Source organism: Perissodus microlepis, chromosome 11 (assembly GCF_051167445.1).
Source record: "Perissodus microlepis isolate ML-2025 ecotype Zambia chromosome 11, ASM5116744v1, whole genome shotgun sequence".
Lineage (NCBI taxonomy): Eukaryota > Metazoa > Chordata > Actinopteri > Cichliformes > Cichlidae > Perissodus > Perissodus microlepis.
In genome coordinates, this window is record NC_140471.1 from 23,362,526 (window position 1) to 23,378,707 (window position 16,182).

Sequence of the window (16,182 nt, forward strand, 5' to 3'; positions counted from 1 at the left end):
ACATATTTCTTTATTTTTAAAAAGGCTGTTTTTATGCAAATGCGGGACTCTAAAGTGCAAGCGGTTTTATTGTAGGAGTCTATTCCTGGGAGCACAGCACACACAATTGCGTAATATTTGTTGTCGGAGGACAAATATTCAGATTCCTAGTATCCCTATTGGAATCCTAATTTTAGTTTACAATTTCCTGTCGTGGAGAGAAAGAGAGGTGCAGCCACTTGCTATGTCTCCAAAACATCATCAACAGTTAACATGTTAAAACTGGTCAGCAATTTAAGCACATAAAGTGAAGTAATTCAAGGCTCCACCATTATGCCTGCACTGGTGCAGGGCAAACGTTTACAGGAAAGTCTAGATAGAGTAGATTTTTGTTGAAACTTGTCTGCAGTTTAAAAAAAAAATATGTGGTTCAACTGGAAATTGGGCTATACTCTTGTTTATGCTTGAGCTGTTGGCTTTAACCTCTCTATAGAGAAGACTGAATCTTTAGTGGACATAACGGTGTCTCAATAGCTTCCCTGTCGGCCACATTCCCAAAATTGTCTTTGTTTAGGTGCAGCACCATAAACGAGTCTTAACCCACAAATAACAGCAGCATTAGCTTGAGTTTTCTCCCATTATTGGGAACCAACAAGAACACTGCAGCACTATCCTCCAAAACACGACATGAGACAAGCTTTAAATGATCAAGTCAGAGAATGTGAACTCTGACTGTTCAGTGTTGTTGTAAATGTAATAGTGACCTATATGTCATGAGAAGGTTTATTGAATTTAGATTTTTATGACTATGCAGTTGAATTGTGAGACAGTGTCACTTCATCAAAGTTGACTTGTTTCAAAATCAAACATATTTAAGCAGCAACTGTTGCATTAAAGTTTGTTTGAAGACATAAAAAGACATTAACATGCTCGTAGCCTTTGCTGAATGTGCTTTGACCCTCACTCCAAATTTGTGGACCACAAAAACTTTTACACTTGGGTTTGTGTCTTTCCTCAAAAAAGCTGTTTTTTCCCTGATGTTTTGTGTGCGAGAGGAATAATAAATTGGAATCAGCTGACAAAGGCTTACATTGAGTCTAAACACTACATTATACTTTACACAAACATGATGAAAAATGTTACAATATTAAGTTTTTAACTATGAAAAAAAGAGAACCACTTCCTTTGTGTTTTATTCAATTTCAGCTGTGCTTTTGATCACAGATCACCTCTGACTAACTGATATGTGTTTTTTTTCTTGCATTTTTATTCAGGCCTTCACATTTTTTGCAGTAGGAAAATTCTTTCAGTTTGTGGCTGCAACGAATGGTAACTGGTAAAGCACATAAGCATAATTCAGGTGTTAACTGGATTTGTGTTAGAGTAAGGATGAAGTCACTCAATGTAGCAACTACATTTTCTATTAAAAGTAGGACAACATTTAGAACGTGCAGTTTCTATTGACATTCATTTATGAATCTGTGGTACATTGAGCTCTCTCTCCACTGTGATATTGCTCAATGTAGCTCACCCAGTCTATCAGCTATAATCATTTGAATGTGACAGAATTATTGCAATAAGGATCTCAGAGTTTAAGTCAACAGGAAACCCATTGGTCTACAACAAAGACATGAGTGATAGATTGAGTATTGTTTCCTTAATTTGTAAACCCGGGTGTGCCTGCTTGTAATAATTTATGAATGTAGTATTAAAACCATTTACTTATGTAATTACAAGGCCCAACCTGAAGTACTGTGGCCCACCTAAAAATCAGAATCCTGGCAATGTGTCCGTCTGCTGATGTAGTTCAGCTTAAAATTTAAAAGTTCAGCTTGAAATCAGCCTCAATTCATTGTCAAGTCACACACAATGTTCAAATATGTTTTTATTTCATAAGTCTGCGTTTACTGAAATGTGTCCCATGTAACCTATGAACCTCGTTGTACGTCTTGGAATTGTCTCGCAGATTTCTTATGATACATCTCATGATTTCTCTCCTGCACGCAGGGGCCCATTTTTCAAAAACCGTATATTACAACAAAAAAATAATACAGATTCCAAAAATAATATTTCTTGGGAAAAAGTCATTTCCATAAGAAAATATTTTTTTAAAACACAAATCTACTGATGTACACACAATATTTGTAATGTACTGTGCATAGCAGATAAAAACCATAATACCCACACCCCCTTTCTGGCAGTCTTCAGCAGTTCACTTTGCTGCTTCATGCAGTAAAGTGAATACATTGTTTCAACACATGAAACAAACCAGAGCCACTGCTACACTGAGATGCAATCTTATAGCATTTTGAGCTGCTGCATTGTCCTCTAGAAATGTCACTGAATGTCCATCATCTTTAATCCAGCAGCTCCTGAATCAGATAACTGAGTTTGATCCTTTATAGTGTCCACTCTCGGGTCAGGCTGTGGCTGTGGCCGCTGTCAGTTTGAGAGCATCTGACAGGTTGTGACTCTTGACTCTGGAGCTGGCTATGGTTTCCAGATGGGATTTGGGCACCCATCCACGTTGCCGATCAGAGAGCTTCGTCCCTTCTACCCAGTCTGGAAAAAAGGATAGAATCCAACATAAGTGATTTCTTCAAATACTTGTAGGCATTTCTAGTTGGGAATGACAATGAAAGTAATGAGATGATCTTACTATCACTGCTTTCCTGGTGCACCAGAATGACATCAGCTTTTTCTAAGGACAACTCATCTGACTGTTGAGCAAAAAAAGCTCGGATACATTGCATCTGTTCAAAATCTGCAAGAGGAAAAATGGAAAGGATAAAAGTTAAAGGAAGGTCCTAAACAGAACATCTCTCTGAAGTTAACACACTATTGTCTTAAAGTTTCCCACTGCTTACATATTTAGGTTATTTGCAGGAGGCTGTGGGATGCTGTCCCCAGTACTGAATGGACTGATGTCTGTTTAGACAAATTATAATGCTACAGTTGTAGGAATCGAAATTTTGGGCCAAATTTAATGTTTTCCTTTGTAGTAGTCCATCCAACTATGCATGGGCTGACATTGGGCAATATGTAGTTACACCCTCAGCATTAGCTAGAGTCACCAATTAACCCAACAAGCGTGCTTTTGGATTATGGGAGGAAAGCAGAGCACCCAGAAAAAATGCATTAGGTGCAGGAACGTCACATTACAGACAACAGACAAGAGTCTTTTCTCCCTTTAAGACTGAGGTCACTTGTCCATACAAGATTGTCTACAATGTTGCATCTAAAGGCCTCTGTTTTGAATGCTAGACTCTCCAAATCTCAGCACTGCTGTGAAAGAAAAATCTGATTTTAAAAGCAATTTCTGTTCCTATTTTTGGTAAACATCAAATGCTTTGCTTTAGCCGGATGTTTAATTTACTGTCATGTACAAATTCATATTGTTATTGATGATATAAACTGGAGAAGAATCTTTAACACACTGTTGGGTTTATTGACTGCTATAAAGGGAATTCAAGGGTTTCACTCACACTTAACCATGAACTAAACAAATTGCAACATCTAACCCAAGATGAAAACTTTACCTTGTGCACTAGAAAAATCTACTTCAGTATGGGGCCTGGAGAGGGCGGATATCCAACGAAGCTTATCACTCCTGGAAAAATACAAATAAGATGCATCTTATACAAATTTTTATTATGCGGTAAACACTGCAGACACTACTGCTACTATCCAATCTCTTACGGTGCATCAGTCCTGAGGAGCAGGGATTTTTGTGCCATATACAACCGGAACAGATTCTTCTGTAGGGAGTGAAGTTTGACACGACAGTTCTCAACACGCAGCTCTGATACTGGACAGTGATCAATTACCGTAAATCTTCCCCCTCTGCAAACAGCAAAAAAAAAAAAATCACAGAAGAAATGAGACAACGGAAGGAAATACTGATTACTGAATAGGTGACGACATAAGACAGCAGATATGAGGGTAACAGGATGAACCAAATGATAATGAGAGAGATGCTTAATGCCTGGTGATGCATTACTGTGCATTCACAAAACAACGTGATTGTTCTTACTCCTTTGGTAGTGAAAGCAGCAAGTAGTCATTGAAGAGGTGCAAATAAGCATTTTTCTCTGTCTCCTTAAGAGAGAAATCCATCAGCTGAGTGACAGGACCTTCTCGAACCATCCTCCGAGACTGGCTAATCAAAGGAAGAGTCTGCAATAGAAAAAATACACAAAGAAAAAAAAGGAAGATAAAGCAGATATTAACTGTTAATGACTGTTAATGCCAAACTATTTAAATGGGGAAAAATTAACTCCAGAGATTTGGTAGTTTTGATTGTTGAGAAGCATACTGGACACATTTGGACAGTCGTTAATTACCCACCTTGCACTCAAAGTCCACCTTAGCACTGAGAGAAACCAGAGACTCGATGCTTTTCATTTGAGAGATGCTGTCATTACCTTGTTGAATAATCTAGAAGAGCGACAAATAAAACACCGATTTCACAACAAGTAGTCTTGAGATATTCCGCTTATTTTTAGTAACTGTAATTTTGCTATTATTTGTAAATATTCAGTGAATTTAAAAAAAAAGTGTGTCGCTGTACCTTCTCCAGTTGTTTTAGAGCTTTGATGGCCTGCGTTGCCTCCGCCGTGCCACGTGTTGTTCTCTTGACAATATTCTGGACAGAAACAGCATGAATGTGTTCAGGTGAGAAAATAGCAAAAAGGACCAAACGTCAACTAAAAACTGCTGCAGAGAGCTTTCATACACACCTGGACCAGCAACTTAAGTCTTGTAATCCTTTGGAAGGGAAGCACAAGGAAGGAGCGAAGAGGAAGTCTCTGACAAACAGCACTCTTCTCTATTTTCTCCACGATCATTTTAAACCTTGGATTCTCATTCCTGGAAGGAAAAGAGAAATTTTAACCATAACTAGACAGCGAAAATTTCAGAAGAAATTTTAAGTGTGCCTATGCCGGACTTTATGTCCGACTTTAACCCGGAGAGGCGTTATTGCAGATGCTGCTCAGGTGGGTCCGCCTCCCCTGCAGCGGCACTGCAGACCACACCCCACCACACACATCAAACACGTAAAATAAATATTTATCCAGATATTTTGCAAATATTTATTTTTCATTTTTTGCAGCATAGTGCTTTTTCCCCAAATATTTTTAAAATTCAGGTCAAGGCGCAAATCAAAGTAAACTGTATTTTGATCTCTCCTATATGCAGCGCAGCATACAGAGAGACAAGAGGACGACGCTGCAAGTACATCACAATTTTGCATTCACTATTTTGTTTTTTGTTATTTTTACACAGCGTTCTGATTGATTGACGATGGCCTACAGCCAATCTTTTGCATTATTATACAAACTTTGGTTGTAAGATTCAGATAATTATTTAATAAAAGCTAGATATTTTAAATGAGAATAAGAAAGAAAAGTATTTCTTTGTGCCCCCCTTTCCCTGTTAATGCCCTACCTGGCCCTGGCAACAACTTTGCTAGACCCGCCCCTGCACAGGTACCAGCTGTCTGCTACTTAGAAAAGGATCCTGGTGTTATTTGTCTCTCAGAAACAGTTCATAACTTCCCTTCAACTCATTCATGTCACCTAAAAGGTAAACCTGTTTCTCCATCACCTGTTCAGCTCTGATGATTCAGTAAGGACATCTCCTGGTTTCATCTTCATGTTTCCCCTGTCACTAGGATATCCAAACCGACATAATGACCAGCAGCTTTTACAGCTGTGGCTCCAGCAAACATCAGCTGATACTAGAAATTAATATCAAATAAATTCTAACAAAAGCTGATCAAGCTTAAACGTGCTGCTGTTGTTTAGCGCGATATCCGCTGGTTTCCTCTTTCTGGCGCAAAGTGGGCGATAAACAAACACGAGAGAAAAGCCGATCAGCTGATCATTGATCAGTTTCATGATTGAAGTTACAACAGGCGAGAGAGGGGGATAGAATGACAGCACAAGAGACAGCTGTGCAGCGTAATGACAGAATAAATCCAGCTTTGTGTCTTTTCCCCCCATTCTAGCTGAAGTACGGACCAAACTGTTCATTTTCAGCTCAATACGAAACACGTAATATTTTCTCTGAATGTGGGACGATTCCGTTTGTACGGGACGGTTGGCAACTCTACTAACTAACCTTATGAATAAAATAAAGTTCAACATCAGTAACAAAGCACGCACACAGCTGTATAGAAACTCTGTCATGCTAGCTAGCACGCAGTACGAGTTATTGTAACTGATTGTAAAAAGTCAGCACAACGAAAATAAACTACACCTAAACTTGGTTTATATTAGACCCAGATAGACTCCAGGTCATCACCTGAAGTTAAGTTCACCTGACACTCGGACCGGCGGCCCTCGGGTCTCTGCTTGTCCTTTGTTTCATAAAACGGCTGGCCTCTGCTGGAGCTCCGCGTTAGCCACCACCAAAAAACTGACTTATTTTTTCACATCGACCAGCATCTGGACAATTCACCACCTTCCACTGTTATACCGTTATTAAAATGAATACATAAATCATCGGCCCATAAAAACGAAAAAATAAGTCCATCTATGACACAGAGTCAACGAGAAAGACCGGTGTGTGTGTGAGTGTGTGAGAGAGAGAGAGAGAGTGAGGTCTTCTCGCTGGCTTTAATTAGCCAGGATCGTTGTCAGACAGCCCGGGCTAGCTAGCTAGCTCTTTGCAAAACGTCAGAGCACTTTTACTAATATGGGATGTCTTGATAAAACAAGCAGATATTTGAAGTTTACATCTGGCAGATCCACCACCTTTCACTGAATAAATAAATCATCGGCCCATATAAACGAAAAATAAGTTCAGCTGTGACCCAGACTCATCACGAAAGGGTGAAACGAGAGAGTGAGCCGCCCTCGCTGTCATCCAGGCCGGGCTGTCGCTTGTCAGCCAAGCCGCGCTAGCTAGCCAGGGAGTTAGCGGTCAGGCGGCACCGACGAAGTCTGAACACTGTTGCTAATATGGGATGTATTGATAAAACGAGCAGATATTTGAAGTTTACACAGCAACAATCTCGCCTGAAAATGTCTTAAAAGTTTATTTTGTGACCTAGAAACAGTAATAAGAGCAATATAAAAACTAAGTAGTGGCCGCCATTGTTTGACTCGGCAGAGGCGTGCTATGAATTGTGGGATATGGAGTTTTCCACCAAGCATACACCCTTTCCATTACCTTAACTAATGAATGGTTCGCGCAAACTTAAGAATTCCAATGGTTCCTGAAAGCAGCGGCGCGCATACCGTCAGTACGGTAATCCAAATAAGGGTAGACAGGCCGTACCACTCTCGGCATACCACTAGAGAGAGCCAACACACCACAAATGAAGTTTGAAATTCGTTTCAATGGGACCAAAAGATGGAGCCAACACACCACAAATGAATCTTTCCCATTCATGTCAATGGGCCAAAAAAATGGGCCAAAAGTTGCATTAAAATGTTAAAATTTCAAAAAGTATAAAAGTCATAAACACCAAAAGTCATAGCACACTATTCCCGATCCAGCTGCACAAAATGATATAACATATGTGAAGCTTGTCTCAAAACTGTGGGGCGAGTTACGTGCAGAAATTTCAGGCGGAAGAAGAAGAAGAAGAAGAAGAAGAAGAAATCTGAGGAATAGTAATAAGTGTGCCTCTTGGCATAGGCACACTTAATTAAAAATAAATAAATAAATAAATAAATAAATAAATAGAATAAAATAAAATAAAATAAATAGATACAAGATTTTAGAACCAAACAGGAAACACACAGCATGATTCAGTGGCTTACATGAGTCTCTGATAAGTTGCATCCTGATAGGACTGGTTGGTGAGGTAGGGCACATAGGCTTTTCTGAAGAGCGGACACTGCCGATAAATGATGTCGCAGACGGTGAAGTGCATGACATCTGATTCCACCCGCTCCTCCAGTTTTGACAGAAAACTAAAAATCACAAAGCACCATTTTTTAAAACCAACGACTTCAAATTTTGTGCCTGCAAAGCACAAATGGGCACAGGAATATCGATGCATGCCAAAACTATTACTATATATTAGTACACCTTTATTATGATGAGTAACTACAATCATGTAACTGATAAGAAGAAGTTTTTGAGCAAATGCATATTTTAATAATGAATATGATCCAGACGGCTTTAATCTTAAATCTAACAAAAAGCAGTAAATGACAGGCTTTAGTCTCATAGCTGTATCTAAATGTAAAGGCAACTATTTCAGGTAAATGCAAATGTATAGCAGAGTTATAGTTCTGACCTGTGGCTAATGGCACGAACATCAACCAGCCTTGAGAAGAGCCAGTTCTTGTCCTGAGTGGTCAGCTGCGCCCCCAGCTGTTTAGACTTGACAAAGTGGTCAACGACAATTTCCAAACTCCGGCAGTAGGAGGCTTCTGAGGTAATAACTTCAAACCTCACCTTGAAACCAAAATCAAAAGTGCGAATGTTAAGCATGTGTCAACTGCACAAAAACTGCAGCTAATAACCACACTGCTGTCAGTCTGCTAGAGGCTGGGAAATTTCCAAGGAGCACAATTTCACAACAAGTCTTTGGAAGTTTACAAGGAAAAATGCACATGTTTATGCAACTGAATATTCTCGCAAGAGATGCACATCTGCCAGTAAAACGTAGAAAACCCGGAGGGTTAGTGTGGAATGTTACAAGGAATAATTTAGACAATTTGAGTGGGCATAAGTGTGATTCAATGATAATGAAAAGCTGATTCACGTAAGTCACGTGACTTCCTATAAACAGTTTTTAAAAAGCTGACAACGTAAAATGCAATCTGAGCACTTGAATGAAACATTGAGCAAAAGGAGCCGAATCACTACAATCTTAAGAAAAACTCAAAAGATAAAATGAGTAAGTCCAGAAATGTTAAAAACTGCATTTAAGTAGCTGGAGGAGTCTGAATTTCCATTACGCAAAAATGTTTTGCCAGTTTTCTCCCAGAAATGCAAATACAGACTGTTACACTGATCCTTAACATTTACACATAAATATAACAATTTACAATTAAATCAAGCTCAGAAGCTTAAGAGGAAGTCTGTAAGGAAAGTCACAGATAACTGTCATGCAAACAGCTGCTATTAAAACAGCCCATCTATGAAAAAATGACTAATAATATTGCTGCTATCAATCATCTGATGGAAAGTTACTTGCATAATACTCCTGCTCCAGTGAAGTCTAAAGGAAAATACATGATTTGTGATGATTTTTATGCAATCAAATGCCGACCCTTTCATATGTGGATTAAGTCAAAGTTACCTCTTGTAGCCGCCTCTGGTCCTCTGTGAGCTCATCTAGCTCAGCACTGTTCCTGACCCCGGGCAGATCTCGCCACAGCGAGGACGACTGTGAGATTGACAGACGTGGGGAAGAAGCTCTACGTTCACCCCTGGGGCATTCAGGGAGATGCAAGCTTTGGATTGAGACAGAGCCTGTGTGGGAGAAGGACTGGATATGTGGTTGTGGGGGAATGGGAGGAAGAGCTCTGCGGGCAGGAGGAGGTGAGGGAAGAGGAGACGAAGTTTGGTCCTCACTCACAGAGAGGAATTCAGAGCGAGCCTGACGCAGGATCTCAGAGTTCTGGGCTGCCTCACTGTATTGCTGATAGAGTTGTGCAGCATCTGGGTGAGAGGCAGGAAGAGAGACGAATAAATAAAGAGTGCATGAGAGAAAAAAAAGGTAGACATTTTTTTTTTTTTTTTAATTAAAAGAAGCAAAGGAAAACAAGCCAGACAGGAACAGCACTACCCATAATGAGCTGTTTGCATTTGTCTTTGCATTCCAACAAGTAGGTGTGTGGAGGCAAAGTTGTAGAAGCAGCTGTGTTTCCTCTCAACATGTTAGAAAATATGAACGCTTGCAGAAACATGCCTGTGACTTTCAAATATACCAGTATATACAGTGCAGCCAAAGGCACATTACTGCCCCATTTCTCCCAATATCCATTTCATAATATCATTAGCCAAAAGGACCACTGCCATTTTAGATCTTTTAAGTCATCATTTATAAACATGACAAGGCACTAGTATACAGCACTCGAAGTTTATGGCCTTTACAGTTATAAGCCAATGAATCACACACATTCGAGGGAAATACTCAAGTTGCATCACACTTTTCCCGACTGTAATTAGAGCAGAGTACAACCTGTCACTTTGTTACCGACATATTGTTGCCTTCTTCCAATGAATCATCGTAAGAACTGAGTTGATGTGCTCGGCTTGTATGTAAAGTATATATAATGGGCTACTTTAAAAAGGTAAAGAAGCAAAAAAGACAGGTAGAGCAGAGATACTCACTGTAGAACCTTGAATTACTTTTCTGTCTTTCGATTGTGCCCAAAAGATTCCTACAGCGACAGGAAGGAAATTAAATATAAGAAATGTGACATGACCTATTTGCATTAATGAGTAAATGATAGGCATTTCTCTTTTACTGATTTACATTACGAGTGACCTTTCACTGAAATATGTACAGTACTTAACAAATTTATTAGACCACCACAGCCGCCCTAACAGCATTTGCCCAAATCCTTTTTTTAATGCTTCTGTAATATCCAAACCCTTTAATCAAAATTATATTTTTAATACTAAAACGAATTATTGTGGCTTTCCACCAATGTTCAAATTTACTGTTTTACACAAAAGCAGAAAAAAACAGCACAGTAAAGCATATTATTATTCTTTGAGATGCCAAATTAGTCATTTAATTACATTCATTAACAGAAAAAAAACAATTATATATGCTTGATTACTTAATTGATATGAATTAATTGATAGCTATTCTGAATTTTCAGAGAACTTCAGAGTGCCAGTTCAATACCCTTTTTAGTTTTAAACACAAGCTGTCTAATAAATTTGTTAAGCACTCCCAAACTCAAACAACAAAGTTAAGACAAGACTGTTCTTAATATCAGGTACATCAAATGTTTAAAAAAAATTTTTTTTAAAAATGAGCATATATATGTGCATCTATATACACACACACACACACACACAGTATATGTGACAGTTATTCTCACCTCAGCCCCAGTTCGCCCAAGCTTTTGCTCCGATCATCCTCATCATCTGCAATATAAAAGTATCCATTTGTTGACACATTGTACAGCAACATAGTTGCATTTAAATAGGCAATCATTTAAATAAATAAGCTGGTTAATTTAGTAAGCTTGATAAATAACTGAAGAGATTAGTGTGTCCAAAGCTTATTTCTTGTGTCTTTCTTGTGGGTCAACTGTGACTTTTTAACTCCTGCTCTGGGTTTTCCCACCTACTCTTATCTCCTCCCACTACCTGTATACTCAACACTGACGCAGTTTCCACTGAAGGTAGCGTTTTGTGCTCAGATCGGGGTAATGATAATGTTCACTGATGTCTGCCTATGATCTGAGGTCCCCGTGACTGATTAAAAATAAATTAAATTAAATAAAAAAAATTATTTAAAAAAAAAAAAAAAAAAAAAAAAAAAGGGAGGAAAAATAAAAGTAAAGGCTTCAAGTAAGAGGAAATGACAAGATGACTGTTAAGTAAAATTCATTTAAAAAAAAAAAATAAACCAACACAGTCGTGAAGCATCATTTGGTGCATGAGTAAATCCTGAGACGTTTAAATCTAGTTTCCTCTGAGGTCAGTCTATCTTGAAATGTCATTGATTAAATGATTAAAATTTCATGCGTTGCCATTTGATTTGAAAGAGGAAAGACTTTTTTTTGTTTAAAAAAAATGAGTAAAAAGGAGGGAGGTGAGGTAACTATGCAGCTTTCCTGGAAACATTAGGACTGAACTGAGAAGACAGCCACAATGTTTCCATCCTCAACCTTCTTTCTTTACCTGTTGCATAAAATACTCTGGTTCTGCGATCCCTTCCAACACCTTCATCTTCTTCCACGTCTACATTTCTTCTTTGAGTTGTTTTATGGACTCCCTTTCTTCGAGACGGCACTTTGGAACCCAGTTTCTGAGAACTGTAGGAGCTCTCCAGATTCCCTACTTGCCCTTCTGCCTCTACGCAATTCACCTCAGTCAGTTCTGGTACTATCACGTCCACTGCATTAACCCTATCTTCAGGCTCCCTTCCTTGTCTTTCTTCTTCACTTTCATCCCTTCCATAGTCCACCCCCTGGCTTTCACCCTCACTAGAGGGGCACAGGAGCTCAGACTCGCAGTCATGATAAAGAATAGGGCAGCTGTTAGGCTTGTAAAGGGTGTTGTTCGCACTTAAATACATCTCCGCTTCCTTCTCTCTGAGTTCTTCTTTTTCGCTTTCTTTCAAATTAACCTCATCGTCTTCAGTTTCACTGACTGTCACCTTTATGTCTGACTTTCCTAACTGAACTTCACCAGAAGGCTCTAAAGTTGTTTTGTCCATGCTGCAATCTTCCTTCCTTTCTGATTCTAGCGCCGTGTCAGCATGAGTGTGTGTATGCGTTACAACATGCATAGCCGTGAACTGGTCAGCATGCATGTGGGCTTGGCTCTGCCCCATACCTCTCGCATCGAACAGCTCTTCCAGCTCTGGCTCTAAGTCATCTTCTTCCATACTCAGCTTAATCGCAGGTACCTCCCTTGTTTCTTCTGCAACTTCCTCTTGTGGCTTGGCGTTGCTGGTCTCAGTCTGGTTGGCAGCTGGTTGATCTTCCTGGGCCTCTGTGCTTGGTTCTTCCTCTGAATGTCCCAGGATCTCACGGACCACATTTTTAGCCCATTTAAGGTGGGGGGCTTGGGAATGCCGCTTGGGCTCCTCAGACACGCTCCATGTCCCACTCAGTCTGATCCGAATAGCTTCCACCTCCTCTGGACTCATTCCTGTAGTGTTTATCTGATCCAAGATGGGCTGCAGTTGATCTATCGCTGATTGAGAAATTGGAGTTTGCATCTCTGTTTTGTCTGTTGGCTCTTTATTTTTCTCTCTCCATTCCTGGAGAAGTCTCTCAGTTTTTGAGTCCTTTCTTCCCATTTCAGAATATGACTGTTTCACTTTACGTCTCATTTCCTTTCTATATTTTAAGTTATGAACCGCTGAAGGCGCTCTGGAGTGGATTTTGCTTTCAGTTGCTTCTTCTGTGGAGAGCCTCTCCTCCCTCTGAACTTTATGCTCACTTCCTGTGTCCCAGTTGTTTATCATTGGGTGCTCATCATTTCTACATGATCTCTGAAGCAAGTCTTTCTGAGGCTGCTGAGTGATGTCATCAACCAACTCATGGTGAGTTTCTAAATTCGTGTCGCTTCTTTCCACTCCTCGAATCTGATCAACCTGCAATGGTAAAATATTGCTGGGTTTTGATCGGGGAAGAGTTTGCCCAACCACACAGAAGACGTACTTTGGCTGCTTCTCCTCCCCCTGATCCTCCCCGTCAGCTGTTTCCGCCTCCCCCACTGTCCGTCCTTCCTCCCTCTTCTGATTTCCCACAAACCCCTGGAAGCCAGCAGGTGCCTGGGTTCCACCTTCCTGGAATTCCTGACAGTCCCTAAACCCTTCTTCACTGTCCTCTCCTCCACTTGACATGGTCACGAAGCCATCCTCTGTGGACGGCATTTCATTTCTCTCTTTCTTCCACCCTGCCTCACTTCCTCCTTCACTCTCAGAGGGTGGCCAGTTATTGCTCCCATTCTCATCCTCTCTGTCGTCTATGACGTTGTCTCCTTGTTCATCCCTTTGCCAGCTTTCCTCAACCCCTGCATCATTGTCAGACATATGTTCCTTCCCTCTCCTGATTTCCCCCACACTCTCCTGATCTGCACCGACTCCCTCCTGTTCCCTCTGTGCGTCTTCCCTGTACTCACTTCTCCCCCCCTGCCTTCTTTCACAATCTGGTTCCTCTTTTACTGGTCGCCCATCTCTTCCTCTCTCCGTCTGTGAGTACATACTCATCTCTCCTTCTCCCCGTAGCTCTTTCCGCTCTGTGTGCCTCTTGCTGTCTACAAATTTGTCTGTGCTATTCTTGCCCCTCTGTGGCTCTAACCACATCCTTCTCTGCTCTGGCATATTGCCAGTCTTTTCTCCTTTATCGCGCTCTTGTCTCTCATTTCTTATTTGCCTTTGACTTTTATCAGCAGTTCTGTCTTGATCCCTCCATGTTTCTCTCTCTCTTTTCTTTTCAAAACTGCTGTCTCTCCTTGATTCCCGTTCTTCATACCTGTCCCTGTATATCCTGTGTCTATTCTCATTGTCAGGATCACTGCTCCACTCTCCACTGCTGTGAGCTCGTGCTGGCGGACCGGGAGCCCACTCCTTCGGTGATCGACTGCTCCTGCCTGTTGCATCAACTATTCTAGTACCAGCTTCTTTTCCCCTCTTTTTCCTGTCTCTCTCAGGCTCGTACTCTCTTCTATCTTCCTTTAAGTCTCTCCCACCTTCCTTGTCCTGCCTGTCAGTTTCTTTCCTTCTTTCTTTGTCTGTGTTTCTGTCTCTATATCGCTGCATTTCTCGATCTCTGTCATTTGCCATTTTGCCCATGTTGTCCCCCTCACTTCTGCTGTATTGAAGTATCAGCTCCTCCCTCTCTCTGTCCCTCCCTCTTTCCCTCCTCGGCCTTCTCTCATCATCATCACCTTCACTCCTGATGTCTCTCCTTTTCTCTCTTCTTCTTGCATTCTCATTCTCCTTTCTGTCTGCATAGTTCTCTCTCTCCTTTCTTCTGTGCGGGGAACCCATTCTTACCATTCTTCTATCCCAAGATTCATCCACCTCTCTTCTGCCGTCTTGAAACCTAATATCAGACAACTCCTGATATCGTCCCCTCTGGCGTAACTTCTCATCTTCTATGTATCCTCTTCCAGTGGGTTTCCCCTCATCCTTTTCTCTGCGTCTACCCTCATATCTTTCCTTCTCAACCTCGAATGTCCTCTCTCTTTCTTGGCCCCCGACATCAGTCTCTGCTTTTTTGGGGGGCCTGTCATTCCACCTCCTTTCCCCTCTTTCTTCATCCATCTCAGTACACAATCTTCTATCAGGACTTGTAAGACCTTTTTTCATTCTGGGAAATGTGTCACCTTTCTTTGCCGTGCGTTCTAGCTCTCGCTTAAACCAGCCAGTCATTGCTGGTCTGGGACTTGAATCCAGGGGGATTTTTCCACCTGGCTGAAGCTTGTGGTCAGACCTGCTTGTTTTTGTTAAAGTGTCAAAGAGGGTCCAACTGGGCCTTTTGGTCCCCATAGTACCATTGTTATTGGAGAACCTAGAAAAGAGCAGTCAGTGTCAGTCTCGAAATTGCATTGCATTAAGATTCAAACCAATATGTCAGATAAATGACTATGATATTGACCAAATTAAGTATAAAGCTTAATAAAAATTTGAATGAATATTAGTGACATATCAATCATCTGGAGAGCCACAGCCTCTAAAATGTTATAACTTGGACAATAATCTGTGCGTTTTCTGTCTGCATTTTTAAACAGGTTTTGCACTTTCAACAAAAATCAGTGACAAGATCTTTTTTTAACAACAGGAAATCAAGAAGCAAGTCAGTGGAAGAAAGGGACACCCTTTTACAGTATTTAAGAATGCATTAGAGACCTGCAAAGAACAGCATACCAAAAGCAGCCTTTGAGAAAGCAAGGCCCAGTGACACATAGGCACGGCATGTAGCATGCAAACCACATCTCGCAGCTTAACCAGATCTAAATCTGTCTTCAAAGCAGAAGCAATTTACAGCGTGGTGTTTTTAATCCATCTAAAATTATAATAATAAACAACTCACCTGAATGTTGTATCCGGTGAAGATCTGGTCTCCTCCTCCTCCCCAGCTCAGCTCAAAAACATGGGATTGCACAACACAGAAAATTCCCTCCTTGCGTTCACATTATCAGATTGACCCAAGAAAAAGTCCTCCTTTTTTAAAGAATAAATACATTCAGCTTTAAATCTCCTCTGGCTTTTCCTCTGGTGAGAAGTTAATGTTTACGCCTAAAATGTCTTTGCTGCCTCTCCCCCACCTCCCGTCTTCGCTCAAATTCCCAAACAAGTCTCAACAGATTGACACTTATCTTTGCCCTCCTTTTTCTCCCAGTCTTGTCCTCGCAGTCGCTGAACAGGGAGACCTCTCATAAATCAAGCAAAACTCGAACCGAGTGCGTCCACGGCTTCACTCCTTCACTCCCCTGTTCCGCCGATGAGATCGCCTCTGTGGACCCCCCGGAAAAAAAAAAAAGCAAAACAAATCACACAATACACAACTCTCTACGCACTCCGGCACCATTCCT

General features: G+C 40.8%; 1 protein-coding gene across 3 annotated transcripts; it reads right to left on the bottom strand.

Annotated features, from left to right (window-relative positions):
• Positions 1-1,846: 1,846 nt before the first annotated feature.
• arhgef5 (Rho guanine nucleotide exchange factor (GEF) 5) lies at positions 1,847-16,114 on the bottom strand. Of its 3 annotated transcripts, XM_084943364.1 has the most exons (16): positions 15,681-16,104; positions 14,642-15,158; positions 11,812-13,234; positions 11,004-11,049; positions 10,282-10,331; positions 9,245-9,606; positions 8,234-8,394; positions 7,752-7,904; positions 4,719-4,848; positions 4,550-4,624; positions 4,327-4,416; positions 4,013-4,155; positions 3,679-3,822; positions 3,519-3,589; positions 2,639-2,743; positions 1,847-2,541 (listed from the first exon to the last, which is right to left on the bottom strand). In XM_084943364.1, the coding sequence occupies exons 2-16, from the start codon at positions 15,134-15,136 to the stop codon at positions 2,399-2,401; spliced, it is 3,591 nt and encodes a 1,196-aa protein (XP_084799490.1). In that variant the 5' UTR covers positions 15,137-15,158; positions 15,681-16,104; the 3' UTR covers positions 1,847-2,398. The 3 variants fall into 3 exon arrangements, with proteins under 3 accessions (XP_084799490.1, XP_084799487.1, XP_084799488.1); XM_084943361.1 differs by having other exon boundaries at positions 11,812-15,158; positions 15,681-16,114; XM_084943362.1 differs by having other exon boundaries at positions 12,469-15,158; positions 15,681-16,110.
• Between the last annotated feature and the right edge of the window lie 68 nt (positions 16,115-16,182).